Source organism: Micromys minutus, assembly GCF_963924665.1.
Source record: "Micromys minutus genome assembly, chromosome: 10".
NCBI classification, from domain to species: domain Eukaryota; kingdom Metazoa; phylum Chordata; class Mammalia; order Rodentia; family Muridae; genus Micromys; species Micromys minutus.
Window position 1 is genome coordinate 52,586,286 of NC_137979.1, and position 15,632 is coordinate 52,601,917.

At 48.0% G+C, this 15,632-nt stretch overlaps 1 protein-coding gene across 2 annotated transcripts in view; it reads right to left on the minus strand.

Moving 5' to 3' along the window:
* Positions 1 to 1,435: 1,435 nt before the first annotated feature.
* PECAM1 (platelet and endothelial cell adhesion molecule 1) overlaps positions 1,436 to 15,632 on the minus strand; it is a 55,083-nt gene continuing 40,886 nt past the window's right edge. For both annotated transcript variants that reach the window (XM_080923602.1, XM_080923601.1), the window contains one exon: positions 1,436 to 2,371. In XM_080923602.1, coding sequence (XP_080779728.1) covers positions 2,352 to 2,371 — 20 coding nt within the window. In that variant the 3' untranslated portion in view covers positions 1,436 to 2,351. The remainder of the gene's footprint in view (positions 2,372 to 15,632) is intronic.

Here is a 15,632-nt window from a genome sequence, read left to right on the forward strand (position 1 = left end):
TATGTAGAATTCAAGGTAAGCCTAGGCTACATGAGATACTTTTTTTAAAATCACTTTTTAAAAAAATTCCAAAACAGTTGTGCTAAAACGTTAATTACTTTAAATCTGTTCTTCCAATTCTTAAGGATTAGGACCTAGGAAGGTAATACATGTTATTAACACATTCGACCACCAGGTGGCGATCTCTGCTGCCCATGAGCTTTAAAGCCCCTTGGAAAAGAGCTGTTTGAAGTCTGTGGGGATCAGGTAAAGTTTGAAAGACTAAAGTGGCTTCTAGTGAGTCACCTGGGTTTGGGTTTGGTAGACTCATGGTGTGCCCCGAGATTCGTCATTTCTAACCCACCCTTTGAGTGACAGGAGTTTGGAGGAGGCATTTGAAGAAATGGATCTGTTTCAGCTCCGTGAGGCAACCTTGTTGGTCTGGTTCAATAATGAAGGTGGTTCACCTATTGCTCTCCTGCTCGCTCCGTCCCTTCAGCCTCCTTTTCCCTGTACCGTGGGACCTTTGTCATTATCTGGGTCCTCTGTGAGAGCAGTAGTACTGAGCCCTCAGCTGACCAGTCCCTCCAGTCCCAGACTCCCCCCTGCCTTTCCACTCACATTGTTGCCTGCTTCAGCCTTCCGGGTGCTGGGATTATAGGCAACTTCCACTTCTCCCAACTTCAAATCACAGCTTAAGGAGGTTCCCTGAACTCGCTACCAAATGAAAAATACTCCATAGTTCCCCCCTCAGACCCCTTTTTCTCCACTTCCCAGATCAAGTCTTTCCTCCACAACCCTCGCCATCTTCTCCCATATCATACGATCTGCTTATTGTATGCTCAGTGGTTAGAGCACTGACTGTTCTCCCAGAGGTCCTGAGTTCAAATCCCAGCAACCACATGGTGGCTCATGACCATCTCACAACCATCTGTAATGAGATCTGATGCCCTCTTCTGGTGTGTCTGAAGGCAGCTACAGTGTACTCATATACATAAAATAAATAAATCTTTAAAAAAAGAAAAAAGACAACCTCAAGATAACTCTCCACAGGCATGAAACCCTCACACCATTTTTGTTTGTTTGTTTTGGGCATGAAACTCAGTAGGTCCAAAAAAATCTGTAAAGTTGTTTTCTGAGAATATTTGATCCTTAGTTGATTACTTTTCTGAGTATTGATTGGGTTCCTTGGAAAAAGACCCTCACTGCTGCCTTCTTTCCTCCTGAGCCAGTGCATGTCCGATAAGCATTCTATCAACTGAGCCACATCCCCAGCCAGGGACCCCAGCACAGCACAAAGGATCTCGCTACCCCCGCTGTTGGTCCATGTGAGGCTTCAAGAGACAAGAAAGAACAGCCTGATTCTCTGTGATACTGGACTCAGTGAGAGTCCCTAGGGCTGCATTTATCTTATTGGCCTGTGGCCTGTCCCAGTAGATGACATCTCACACATAACTGAAGAGTAAAAATCAATTTTATTTAATACAACTCCCCTCAGGGCCCTGTAGTTTGGTGGCTGGGGCAAACAGGGATGGCCACGAGGGATGGGTATGATATTCCATAATAAAATGGAGACGGCTCCTGCCCACCTGCTCAAGCCACCCTCGGAGACAGCTCAGACCTCCAGACACTATTTCTTTAGCAGGGAATAAATAAAAAAAAAATCAGTGAGAAAAGTACACATTTACTTTTACTATAAAAAACAAAAAACAAAACAGCTGCTGTGGCCAAACATCTCTCTTCTTTGGCCTTCATCATGGAGCGGAAAAGAAAGATCCAGGAAGCAGTTCAGTCTCTAGTTTTGCCATTGCTGTCTTCAAGTGGCCATTCCATGGGCATTGCTCCCAATCAGCTGGTCCCCCTTAGAGGGCAGGCCACACAGGGGGGACCAGGCGAACCTGAGCAGCAATGCACACCTGCAAAGATCAAGGTCAGCCCAGAAAGAAAAAGAACAGAAACAAAACGAAACAAAACAAAACTAACTCAGTAATGGCTGACAGAGCAGAAAGTGGCTTCCGCACAGACACTAAGAAGCGCTCTGTCTGTCCGAGACACAACGTTTGAGCCTCAAAATACTCCAGGGAATTCTGGGGCTTCCTTTCACCTCCCAAAACACAAAGATGCTCAGCTTAAAAGACAGGTCAGGCTGGCCATTAAACAGCGCCTCTGATTCTCTGTATACCCAACATTAGCAAGACGAGAGAAATTTCAAATCGGATGGCTTAGCCTGAAGGAGTGCCACTCCCGGTGGGGACAGGGCTGGCTCATAAATAAGTGCACAGGACTCTTGCGATAACGGGAACCGGCTGCTCTTCTCGGGACACGGACGGCCTTCCAGGTACGTGCACCTGCCCTGGCTGTCTTAAGTTCCATCAAGGGAGCCTTCCGTTCTCTGTAGGACAGAGGACAAGGGTTAGGTCACACCCTCAGGACTAGAGATCACCCCGGAGGAAGAGAGGTATAAACTGAACCGGTGCGAACTCCACGTGAGAACTCCAAAGGGGCCGGGGATGTGGGTCCTTGGCTGTAACGCTTGCCTAGCATGCAAGAGGCCTAGGCTGCATCACCAGCACCACACATGGTCCATGTCTGTAATCACAGGACTCAGGAGGTAGAGGCAGGAGGATCACATGTTCAAAGTCAAGTTTTAGGTTAGCCCGGATATGGAGGACCTTGACTCAAACGAACAAAAGCAGGGAAGCTGTGCCTTTGGGATTCCATCTTCTAGGGCAGCTGTTGTTCCCAACCCGTCTTCCTTTCTCTCACGACTGCTCCGTGGAGGCTGCTGTCTCCACCCCTATTCTGCCACTGTGCATAGTGTGTTAGGCCACCGCATCAGGTACCCACGTGCACCCAGTGTGGTGTCCCATAGGGGCTGTAGAGGGATAGAATGGGACCACCAGGTCGGTGAGATCTTCCACCTAACTCCCTCAGGACCTGTGGCTAACAGACACTCTGTCTGGTCTGCCTTTGTTCTGTGTTTATTTGTTTGTTTGTTCGAACCAGGAACTCACTCTGTAGCCTGGGCCAGCCTGGGAGTGATCCTCTGGTCTTAGCCTCCTCAGAGCTGGGATTGTAGATGTGAGTCATCTTAGGTCCTTAGGTCAGCATAAAAACTTGGCTGGGTGTTGGTGCTGCACATCTCTAGTCCCAGCATTCAGTCTGCAGAGGCAGATCTTTGTGAGTTTAAGGCCAACCTGGTCTATATCGCCTGGAATTCCAGCTGTGAGAGGAACACAGACTTTCTGGTTTCCAGCCTAGGGGAGAATATATGTACCTCAGGGTCGGGGAGAGAGCCTGCCTCAAGGGTAGTCATAAGCAACAGCTAGCACCCTCTTTGCCTCGCTGCCCTCAACACAATCGTGTGCGCACACAAATCCTTTATAAGCAAAAAAGCACTGTTGAAATGACTCAGTGGAAAGGTGCTGGCTGCCCAACCTGATAAACTGAGTTCAATCCCAAGATCCAGAGGGTTGAAGGGAAGAACCAGAAGGTGTCCTCTGACTTTTGAATGCCTGTGTGCATGTGCAAACAACCACGGAATAAGAGTTTAAGGGAAAAAAAAATTCTGGAGTGCATCATGGTGACAGTCACAATATGAACATGCTTCAAGCAACTGAAGATTTCTTTTGGAGTGCTAGGGATGGACCTCACACAGTAAGACACTGTTCCATCACTGAGCTACATCCAGCTCTTGAACTTTACAATAATAGAGTGGTTAATTTTAGGTTCAGTATGTTTTACTCTAATTAAAAAAATAAGGGAGAAAAAAAAAAAAAAAAGCCAGGCATGGAGACAAATGTTCACAACCCAGCACTCAGGACCACAAGAGTTGAAGATGATCCTCGGCTGTACCGACAGCCCCAGGCTAACCTGTCTCGAAATAGCACAAAACACAGCTCCAAATGGTAGTTTGAGTCACCTACCCAAACTGGTTTCTGGACCCTTATCTGACCTAGCGCTGGTCTCTGTTCTCAGCAGGACAGATTCTGCCTCAAGGATTTCATAGCCCACCAATGAATTTGCTTGTGTGTGTGTGTGTGTGTGTGTGTGTGTGTGTGTATTCCGTTGTGTGAATATGGACATGTGTGTGCTACAAGGTTCATATGGAAGTCAGAGGACAGCCTCAAGTATTTCTACCTTCTACTCTGTCTGAGACAAGGTCTCTTTTATGGTTCACTGTTACTAGCTGGCCCAAGAGCTTCTAAGGTTCCCCCACGTCCCATCTCTGCCAAGGAATGCTGGGGTTACTGATGCCTGGCTTTTATATGGATTGTGGATCACTTGCCAGGCGCGTGTGATCTACCCGATGACTCTCCTCCCCAATCTTTATCAATTACAGATAAACATTTCAAGAAGTAGTTTGGAGGCAATGAGGGACCCGGTTCTGACCAGGGTACTCAGAAGTGGTCTGAACCAACTTTGAAGATTTTGTAAAGTAGAAAGAAATTTGCAAGGCAAAAGGGCTGGGCATGCTGGGAGATGCCAGGGCAGAGAGCCTTGCGAAGGGAAAGCCCCAAAGAGTAGGGAACACCAAGGCCCGCTGTTCTGAACCCTCTGTGGACAGAGGACACTTTGCTGTAAGTAGAACTCACAGAGGTGGGAGCAAAAGAAGATGTAAAGGTTGCCTGGCACCTTAGGGAGCCTGGCTTCCTGGAGGGGACAAAAAGGGACAGTCTCTATGTTGTTTTGCTGGGTCTGGGGCTTTCAGCACAGGATGCAGACCCGAGAGGCCCAACTGGAAGACCAAGAGTCTGGCTCCTCCCTGGCTAGGATGGAACTGCACAAAAGGGCCAAGAAAGCTGTGTGAGGCCAGAGCCCTGGACGCTTGCCAGCACTGGCAGCTGCTGCCTGTCATTTCCTCCGTCCTCCCAGAGAAGGGAGACGTGATCCCCGTGTCTCGCCTTTCTGCGGGCCCCAGACCAAGTCTCTGCCAGATGCCTCTGTTCTCTCTCCCTCTCTTAAGGCCAACAGCACTTTGGATAACATTACAGGACCAAGTTTACAGACAGGAAGGGCTAGTCCGTCAGCGAAGGTGAACACACTCTCAGGGTAGACTGGCCCTGCTACGCTTAAGTCAGAAACCAATTGTCAGCTCTGGAACCACCCTGCCTCTGCTCAGCTTGTGGGGGCCGAGTAACCCCAAAGGCCCTTCCTTGCCCGGGTCCCTGACTTCTACTTCTAGAGAGTACTCAGTGTGAGCATTTCCAGTCTATCAGAGCCAGGCTGAGTGTGCTCTTAATCCCTGCAGTATCTGGGTGAGAAGTCACCCAGTTTGCAGATGTGGAAATGGAGCTGAGAAAGATGACTCAGCAGGTAAAAGTGCTTGGTGCACAAACCTGAACACATACTTGAGTTCTAAGCCTGAAATCCACAGGAGGAGATGAATTCTCCAACATTATCCTGACTGAATCATCTGCACACACACACACACACACACACACACACACACACACACACACTTTTTTAAAAAAATGATTACTGATGAGAAGACAGAAACTTACATACAGACTAAGCAACTGTAAGGATAATTTTAAATATGGTTCTCCTATGCCTGTGTCAAGCTTTGGCGTTGGTTGAATCCTAGGCTTTGATGGCTTGAGTTTGTAGTCTCATTTAACCCTTCAGAAAATCCCAGTAGGCAGATGTTGAAGGACCCTAGGGGCTTTCACCAGCCTTCTACCCACTGCCTCAGGTCAAAGACTAGACCAAGTATCAACTTCCCACCTCAGGTCAAGGCTAGGCCAAGTTTTATTCTCCACCCACAGTTCTTGGGGGGAGCAAGAACATTCTTGAAAAACAGCAGAGTGTACTGACTGTCACCTCACCTTCTGGTACCAGATATTGTTTGAATGAATGTCATATGCTTGCTAGCCAATATAGATTCAAAGGTCAATATTACTTAGCCAATAAGTTTAAACTGTAACCTTGCTGATGTAACCTGAACCCCTAAAAAGTATAAAAACTGCTCGTTATAACTGTTCGGGGTTGCTTTCCACTCGCTAAGAGGGGCTGATTGAAGGTAGACCCTGATGCGCCAGAAAATAAACCTCTTGTGTTTGCATCGCACTCCGTTCTCTTATCTCACTTGGGGGGTCTCCAGGAAGTTAAGACTCACTTTGAGTCTTACAATGTTACTTCATTTTCATCATTACTATCATCACCATCACCACCACCATCTCTACTTTATGGGCAGGGGTGCTTAGGTTTGAGGAAGTCACCCACAAGAAGACTGTAGAGCTGAAACCCCCCATTCTTCAGCAGCCTCAGCCACACTCCTGAGCAGTTTCTATCACAACTCATCTCCCTGCCAGTCCTGGGGAGAAGGGAAGGGACCCTTAACTGACAATGTCTGGTGTCCAACCCATAAGAGTCAGGAGTTCTTTCTACAATCTGGAGACCTCCACAGGCCCAGATTTGAGCTCTTTTTTTTTTTTTTAAGTACAGGGTGTTCTCTTCCACGTTATCTGTCTGCGTGGGCCACAAACACAAGTTATAAACAAGGCAAAAATGGCAAGAGGAAAAATGAAGTCAGCGTGTGCCATTGAAGCAAGTCAAACAATACCAAGTTAGTAGCAGGCTAAGTGGCTGTCTCATTGTTCAGATATTTCCTCCGATATGTTTTCAGAAGCAACGGCCATTAAACAAGAGCGGAATGATTGCCAGGTTTGATTTCAGGAAGGAAGCCCCTCCCATTTCCCTGCTGGGCAACTGCATTTTCTTCTGACCCACATGGCTGGTTATTAGGGAAGCTCTGCCTGCTTCTTTCATAAACAAAAGCTATTTGCTTCAAGATTCAAAATCCATTTCTCAACGGCTGGGAACCCCTGAGTTCCGGCCAAATGGCTTTATTATTTTGGGGGTAGGGCTAGCCCAAGTACTAGGAGCACCCTGGGAGCAGAGTAGACTTTGGGGGCTGAGGGAAGGCCATTCTTCCACTGGCCTAGAGTTCAGAGCCTTTGTCCAGAGAGCTCCTTTGGGTGGAAGACAAAGTAACTAGGTTGGTTCGGCAAAGTTCCGAATGCTGGCCTGCAGCCCTGCCCCGGGTGGTCACAGATACAGGCAGCCATGGGAACAACCAGAGAACTGGTTTTTATCTGGGTCTCACTCTGCCTATGGTGCAAGGTTGTCATTGTTCTCAACTCTTGCCCAACAGTCACTTCTTTTTTCCTTTTGAGACAGGCTTCTCTTTGTAACAGAGCCCTGACTGTCCTGGAACTCCGGGTTAAAAACACTGTAGACCAGACACTGGCCTTGAACTCACAGAGATTCTACTGCCTCTGCCTCTGCTCTGTGCACCTGGCTCATCCCCTCCCCCCCTTTTTTAATATTTATTTATTTTATGTACATGAGTAACACTGTTGCTGTCTTCAGACACACCAGAAAAGGTTGGATCCCATTACAGATGGTTGTGAGCCACCATATGGGTGATGGGAATTGAACTCAGGATGTCTGGGAGAGCAGTCAGTGCGTTTGGTGTTCTTAAGCCCTGAGCCATCCCTCCAGCCCTCATGTCACATGTCACTTCTTAACAGTGATGGCACAGGCCAGAGCTTTTGCAGACTTGGCCTCTGTTTCTGCTTCTGGGGGATTCTGGATGAGCTGTTTTACCAAGCCAGTACCTTTTCCGATATAACAGAGCTCTCAGAAGCCTGGGTGGGTACAGCTGTTCATTTCATTCCCCCTCCCCTTACACGGAGAGCCTTCCTCCTTACAGAGAATGTCAGCGTCTTCCTGTCTGTCCACGGCATAATGAGCTCTGTTTAACAAGAATTCAGGCCCGGCAAAACAAAGGAAGCCAGGGGCCCACTGAAGACTACAGAATTCTTGCTGGAAGTTTCTCCCAGACCCAAAAGACCATTTTAGAGGCCAGTTCCTCAGTTTTGAGGATAATAGTTGCACTGTTAACCCCTGTGCTGCTGGGTGCCCACAGACAGGCTGGGAACCAGAAGGCTGTGGGTTATGCATGGGTTGAACTTTAATCCCTGTCCTTCCCTCCTTCTCTCCCTCCCGCCTTTATTGTGTGCTCCTCTCTCTCTCTCTCTCTCTCTCTCTCTCTCTCTCTCTCTCTCTCTCTCTCTCTCTCTCTCTCTCTTCTCTCTCTCTCTGTGTGTGTGTGTATGCACATGCCCGTATAGAGGCTGGACATCAACCTCAGACGACTTTTCCTTAAGAACTGTTCGTTTTTCCTTTCCTTTCCTTTTCTTTTTTTCTTCCCTTCTTTCAACAGGGTCTCTCGTTGGCCTCAAGCTCACCTCCCTAGCACTGGGATTATACACTTGTGTGCCACTGCAATTGAACTTTTCACTTTGGGTTCTAAGATTAAACTCAGATCCTGACGTAAGCATGTTACCAACTGCCGTATCTCCCTGCCCCTCCTCTCTTCATCTCTCTTATCTTCCTCCTTTTTCTTCTCTTCCCTCTCTCATCAGGGACTTAGTATGTAGCCCAAACCAGCCTTGAACTCAAGCCCCTCTTTCGAGCGTGTCTCACTCATGCCTGAGACTCTCTCATACTAAGAGCAGAAAGGTTTCCAACATCACAGGAGGGTTTCCAGGGGTTCTCTGCCTATACAGGCTGAGCTGTAACGTAGAAACAGGGAGAGAGAGAATCAGTACTGGAACTGGCTTAGATTGCTAGAGGAGGCCAGGGTTCCTGGTCTTGACGGGCCAGGTTAGAACAAGGTGCTGGGGAGAATTAGAGGGAAGCAGACCTGGGACAAATTGGGAAATAGTTAGTTACCCTATAAGAACACATTTGTAGGGCTGGAGAGATGACTCAGTAGTTAAGAGCACTCACTGACTGCTCTTCCAGAGGTCCTGAGTTCAAATCCCAGCAACCACACAGTGGCTCATAGCTGTCTATAATGAGATTTGATGCCCTCTTCTGGTTTGTCTAAAGACAGTGACCGTGTATTTATATATAATAAATAAATCTTTTAAAAAAAAAAAGAACACATTTGTAAAGCAACAGCAACAAAACCCAGTCACATACTGCAGTCCTGAAAAGTAATTCTGTAGCCTAGGAAGGCCTCAAACTTTCCCCACAACCCTCAGTGTGGTAATTCACATGTGAGCCACCACTAAGCCCCATGGAGCATTTTTAACATAGTGTGTATGAAGTGCTCACTTACAGAGTACCTATTTTCCATGAAATCTGCAAAACAAACAGGGCACAGTAGTGAACGCACAGGACCTAGGGCAGCTTCCAGCTGGATCTGCTGCTGGAGTTTCTCCAGGAGGTACACGGTGGGGGTAGAGATGACACTAGTGCATAAGGGGTCCCAGGCCATCTGCTGATGCCTTTTTGTCTCTAGGCAAGCTTCTGGGATCTTCTAGGTCATGAGATAGGTGTGTAGAATCCCTGGGATCTCATCTGGCTATTTTGTGTATGCCTGCTTTGCTTTTTCAAAGCAGGGTTTCATGTAGCCCAGGCTGGCCTTTTAACTCCCTACGTAGTCCAGGATAACCTTGAGTTTCTGAGCCTTTCGTCTTTCAATTATAGGCATGAACCACCACACACAGTGCATGGGGTGCTAAGGATGAAATCCAGGGTCTGATGCATGCTAGGCAAGCATTCTACCAACCAGAGGCCCACTTTGGCTTTTTGTTTTGTTTTTGTTTTTAAGACAGGAAGTCACTATGTAGCCCTGGGTATCTTTGAACTATCTGTTCAGGACTATCCAAGGTATCCTCAGACTTACAGAAATCCACCTGCCTCTGACTCCAGAGTGCTGGGATTAAAGAAGTGTAGCGCCATGCCAGGCTTCTCATCCCAAATTTTAAAGATTTTTAATTAGTAGAGAGAAATAGAAAATAACAGGAAATTAGAAAGTTGCAAATAAAAGTGATCTCTGATCCCACCCCCCACCCACTTTTGCTCCTCCCCACCCCCACTCTTCCCTCAGCAGTGTTTCAAGTGGACTATTGGGGAGGGTCAGGGAAGTTAGGGCGATGTTTTACCCTATTCTTTTATGCACTGTGGCTTTATAAGACCGTCCAAGACCCTCCTCAAACCTAACTGTCCAAGAAGCTACACCATCAAGTTAAGTGGCTACACAGATGATTGCTTATCCAGTTCCTAACTTTAAAAAGTTAGGTTCTAGGGCTGGAGAGATGGCTCAGTGGCTATACTGGCTACCCTTCTGGAGGACCTGGGTTCGATTTCCAGTACCTACATAGTGGTTCACAACTGTCTATAATCTTAGTCTTAAGGCACGTGACACCTTCTTCCAGCCTCCTCAGGCACCAGTCACACACATGCTACACAGACATGCAAACATACAGTCAGAACATGCATATACACGAACTAAACTTAAAAGAGGTTCTTTCCAAGTTTTTGCTGTCTTAAATAGATAATGTCACCAATATCTTTAGCAGCAAACCTATTCCCATAGTTGATTTTACACTGTCTGCCCATTCCTGGGAGTAAGGCTGGAAGAGGAGGAGGAGGAAGAGGAAGAAGAAGAGTAGGAAGAAGAGGAGGAGGAATGAGGATAGCTCAGGCTTTTGGCATCCATGGCCAAACTGCCTAAGGGCAGGGCCAGCAATTTCCCTTTCCCAGATGAGGCTCATTTTGACTCATCCTTTTATCAGATGCACACTGCGCCTGGCTACCCTTCCAGGCCACCGTTGTGCCCACGGCCTCTGCCAAAAGCCCAGAAGTAGAGAGAGTGAGAGAGCAGAGAGCAGGAAACTCTGCATGGAAGGATCACATCACTGCCTGCATGAATGGGAGACATGCTTCACCACCAGATGGAAGGCTGGGATATGATTTGCCTCTTTGCATAGGACCAGCCTCCTGCAAATCTATCTCAGAGACTCTGTTGGAGCTGATTCTCCAGACAGCACACTGAGTACATGGTCTTGTGGAAACAGCAGCAATGGGTACCTCATCTGTTCTCTGGGAGAAAGGTTCCCATGTGGTGCTGGGGGCAGGGCAGGGGTGAGGGTTGGGGGGACTAGGGGTTGGTAAAATGCTTGCCTGGAATGAATGGGGGGTTGACCCCCAGTATCATATAAATTGGTGTGGCAGCACAGGCTGGTAAAGCCTGGGGTTAGGAAGGAGGCTGGAAGATTAGAAGTTCAAGGTCATCCTCAGAGAGAGAGAGAGAGAGAGAGAGAGAGAGAGAGAGAGAGAGAGAGAGAGAGAAGAGACTGACAGAGGAAGAAGAGGTGGGAAAGGAGGAGAAGAAAGATAGAAGGTGTGTTGGTTTCTATATGCTTGGTCCATGGAGTGGCACTATTAGGTGTGGCCTTGTTGGAGTAGGTGTGTCACTGTGGGTATGGGCTTTAAGACCCTCACCCTAGTTGCCTGGAAGTCAGCCTTCCACCAACAGCCTTCAGATGAAGATGTAGAACTCTCAGCTCCTCCTGCACCATGCCTGCCTGGATGCTGCCATGTCCCTGCCTTGATAATACTGGACTGAACCTCTGAACCTGTAAGCCAGCCCCAATTAAATGCTGTCCTAAGACTTGCCATGGTCACGGCATCTGTTCACAGCCGTAAAACCCTAGGACAGAAGGCAAAACCAAATAATTCTAAGAAAGAAAAAGCTGAGCCTTGTATAATGGCTCAATCTGGCACTCAAGCTGCAAGGCAGGGGGATTACCAGAAGTTCCAGGCTCTGGTCACAAAACAACAAGCAAAAACCTACTTTCCCCAAGTCTACCTCCCCTTCAAACCCTGTCACCTATTCCATTGTTCCTAGTTAGAAGGAACAGGAACCTCTGTCCCTAAGGGGCCCCTCTTCTATTCTAGCTGGGACAAAGGTGCTTGGCCTCCCGAAAATCAGCCCAGGCACGGAGAAGTTACTGTTAGCTTCCACACACTGAGGGAGGCCATGATAGCACCTCTGGGGGAGAAGAGCCCCATGCTCTGGCTTCAGCCCATGTTCTCCGGAACCAGAAACGAAACAGGGAAAGTTAAAACTCTGCAATCGAGACTGTTTCTTTGGCGGGTAAGGTTACACAGTGGGGCATGGGATATGCTACTTTTTTTCCTCCTCCATATTTTCATGTTCAGGCAGGAAATGCCACCCTGGCAGTACCTGTTGGCCCCGCTGGCTTTGGGCCATACAGGATGGGTGGGAACCAATTTTCAAGAGTTCTTCTCTCCCTTCAGAGGGGACTTGGCCAGGCACATCCCTCCCCCACGTCCTATTTTTTCCTTTTTTAAAATATAGAAACAACAGAAATTTATTGCTCAGAGTTCTAGGAGTGGGAAAAGGCCAAGAAGAAGTCCAGGGCTCAGTGACCAGAGAGTGGTCCACCCTTAGACATGGTGGCTTCCTGATGAGAGGCCTCCCCTCCTCCTTGATTTAAATTGATACAGGGTCTAACCCTGGCCCAGTCTGGCCTCAAATGTACAGCAATCTTCCTGCCTCAGCCTCTCAAGTGCCATGGGGCCCAGACTGGGTTCTTTCTTAATGACATCTCCTGTCATGGCTATTCTTAGACTAGTCACTCATTCCTGGTATGGAGACGCCAGGAACAGGATAGTTAGGGATTGTTGCTCCCCTGATGCAAACATCCTGGGCTGGGTCCGGTGGCACACAACTGTAATCCCACCATTGGGGAGGTTGCCACAGGAGGATTGCTAGTTGAACTATCTTAGAGAAAAAGAATAAAAGGGGATGGGGTGGAGGTGGGGTGGGGAGAGACAGGAACAGAAGGCGGAAGGGAAAGATCCTGGAAGTCTGAATTCCACATGAAGAGAAAGCAGGGGAGAGGCTGAATGGCTGAAACTTGGGTGGGGAGTAGGGGTATCCCTCTGACTCAGAGCTGGGGCTGAGAGCAAGACTTGGTTTCTTTTCCAGGCCAGGGGTGTAGGTGGCACCAGGTGTCCTGGTTGGTTCCTAGGGTGGACATAGAGGAAGCTCTGAGGGGGCTCTTCTGGTGGACAGGCACAGAAGATGATGTCCTCTAAGCCAGGGCTTCTCTGTGTTGGCCCTGCTGACATTTTAGGCTTGGAGTTCTTGGGAGAGACTGACGGTACTATGAGAGGTTTGCCAGCATCCCTGACTTCTACACACCAGACTCATCAGGACTGCCCTCTGTACATCAAGTTGTAGTAACCATAAACTCATGCTGACTCGGTGGGCGGGCATCTAACTGGCATGCCTGGGGTCCCGGGGGCCACCTCTCCAGCTCTGCAGGCCACCACCATAAAATGAAACCTCCTACAGTTCAGGTGTATCACAGATTATCCTGCATGGAGTCCAGAGTAAACTTGTTCTACTTAAGTGACAGGCAGAAGAAATGTCTCCAGCCTCAGCCTGGTTTACTTTCTCTTACAGTTCACCACTGTGCACTAAGAGACACAGAGACACCTAATTTTTTCCTTTTCTGGTAATGCAATTCATTCATAAACCCAAACTAGAGCCACTGACTGAGGCTTGTGAATCCTAACATAATGGCCTGGAGAGGTGGCTCAGTGGTTAGGAGCACTGACTGCCCTTGCAGAAGACCCAGGTTCGGGTCTCAGCGTCCTTGTGACCACTCACAACCACCTGCAATCCCAATCCCAGGATATCTGACTCAATCTCCCAGCCTTTGTGGTACCAGACCTCAACACGTTACATGTATGAAGGTGTCTTTTGGTTTTGTTTTTCAAGACAGAGTTTCTTCGTATAGCCCTGGTTATCCTGGAACTTGCTCTGTGCTCAGACTCACAGAGATCGAACTGCCTCTGCCTCCCAAGTGCTGGGATTAAAGGTGTGTGTACTACAGGCTAGCTAGTATTTTTTAATGAAAGGGGAAAATAACTTTTAGAACCCGGAAAGGTTAAGTTTGCATCTAAGCTATGAGGAAAGACCCAGAAATGTGGCTTAGGGGCATAGTGGGTGCTTAGCAGACATGAGGTCTGGCTTCCATCCCCAAAATCAATCAATCAATCAATCACGGGGATAAGGGATGATTACCAACAGCATCAACCCTACTCCTCCATGAAAACTGAAGATTAAATTAACAACATCAAACAAAATGCAGATTACTGAAGGACCATTTTTCAGCTTGTTCTGGTTATAACCAATGGATACTATCTTCTTTCCTTTGGCCTTTTTAGATTTGGCCTCTTTCTTCCTTCTTCCTCCCCCTTCTTGATCTCTCTCTCTCTCTTCCTCTCCCTCTCTCTCTCTTCCTCTCTCCCCCTCTCTCTTCCTCTCCCTCTCTCTGTCTCTTATTTAACAGGGTCTCAGGAGGCCTGGGCTGGACTTGAACTTTCTATCTACCTGAGGATGATCTCGAACTCCCCTCCTCACAAGTACTAGCATCACAGGCAGGCGTCACTTGGGACAGTTTGCTTATCTCTACTTTGTTAGTTCTGGGAATGCCTGACTCCCCTCGCAAACAGCCAGGGGACAAGCCGGCATTGGCGGCTCACGTTGCTACTGGAAAGGGCAAAGTTAAAGGTGTAGAGGTGTTCTTTTTGTTTGTCATTTGTTGCTGTTTGTATTTTTCTGAGACAGGGTTTCTCTGTGTAGCCCTGGCTGCCCTCTGTAAACCAGCCTGGCCTTGAACTCAGAGATTCACCTTCCTTGGTCTAAGAGGTTTTTACCTGAGAGCTCATTGCAAGAAGGTGTTGTTAGTGGGCTGCAAAGAGACTTGGCAGACCCCGAGGGAGGGTCTGAATGTTCGAGTTAGAAGGTATTTTGCAGATGCCACCGATCCATCACAGCCCTTACCCTCCCAAGAGTCACTGTAGTGGATCTCTGCCTACTTTACTTTTCCTGTGCCAGGGTCACTCTGTCCATCTGTCTGACGAGACCAGAGCCAAAGGTACTGAGCCCTGCTCTGGTACTTTCTGTTACAATGGCTCTGACTGGTCTGAAACGGTTTTGATAGACCCAGCGAGACTTGAACCCACAGAGATCTACCTCCCCAGCACTGGAATTGAATGTGAGCTCCAGGATGCCTGGCTTATTTATTCTTTTTCAAATTTTTATCCTTTTGTTTTGTTTCAAGATTGGATTTCTCTGAGTAAGTATGGCTGTCTATTTATATTCCAGGCTGGCCTCAAAACCAGAGTTCTGCCTCTGCCCCGGGGAACACTGGTATCAAAGGCATGCGCCAACCATGCTCATCTGGAGGTCAGAGGACACCTTTTGGGGTTTAGTTTTTCTCCTTCCACCATGTGAATTGCAGGGTTTGAACTCAGGCTGTTGAGCTTGGTGACTGTGCTTTGGCCCACTGACTGACTGTCTCGCCAGTGCGACCCTGGGACTCTTGAAGTGTTGAGATTATATGAGAGCTTAATATATGAGAACCCCATTGGTTCAGTCTCTTTCTTTGACAGATGAAAAGGCTGAGCGTGGCCAAGTTCAGACAGGGTATGGTGTGGTGGGGTCAGATTCACAGAATTGGTGGTGACCAAGGGTTGGGGATGGAGTTATTGGCTAACGGACTGGGAGGGTGGAGATCCAGGAGATGGAGGGTAGGCTCTCTGGCTGCCCAATGGTATAAAGGGATGGAAAGAACACTACATTAACCACCTGACTATTCACTAAGGGCACATTAAATGTTATGTACATTTTACAACCATACAAAAAGAGGAAGCTAGAGAAATCTGAAGAGATTGCAAACAGCACACACCTCCCATGGCCTTCAAACTCCCTCCTGCTTCTTTGTGGCCTTCCCCCAAATCTCTCCAAGGGC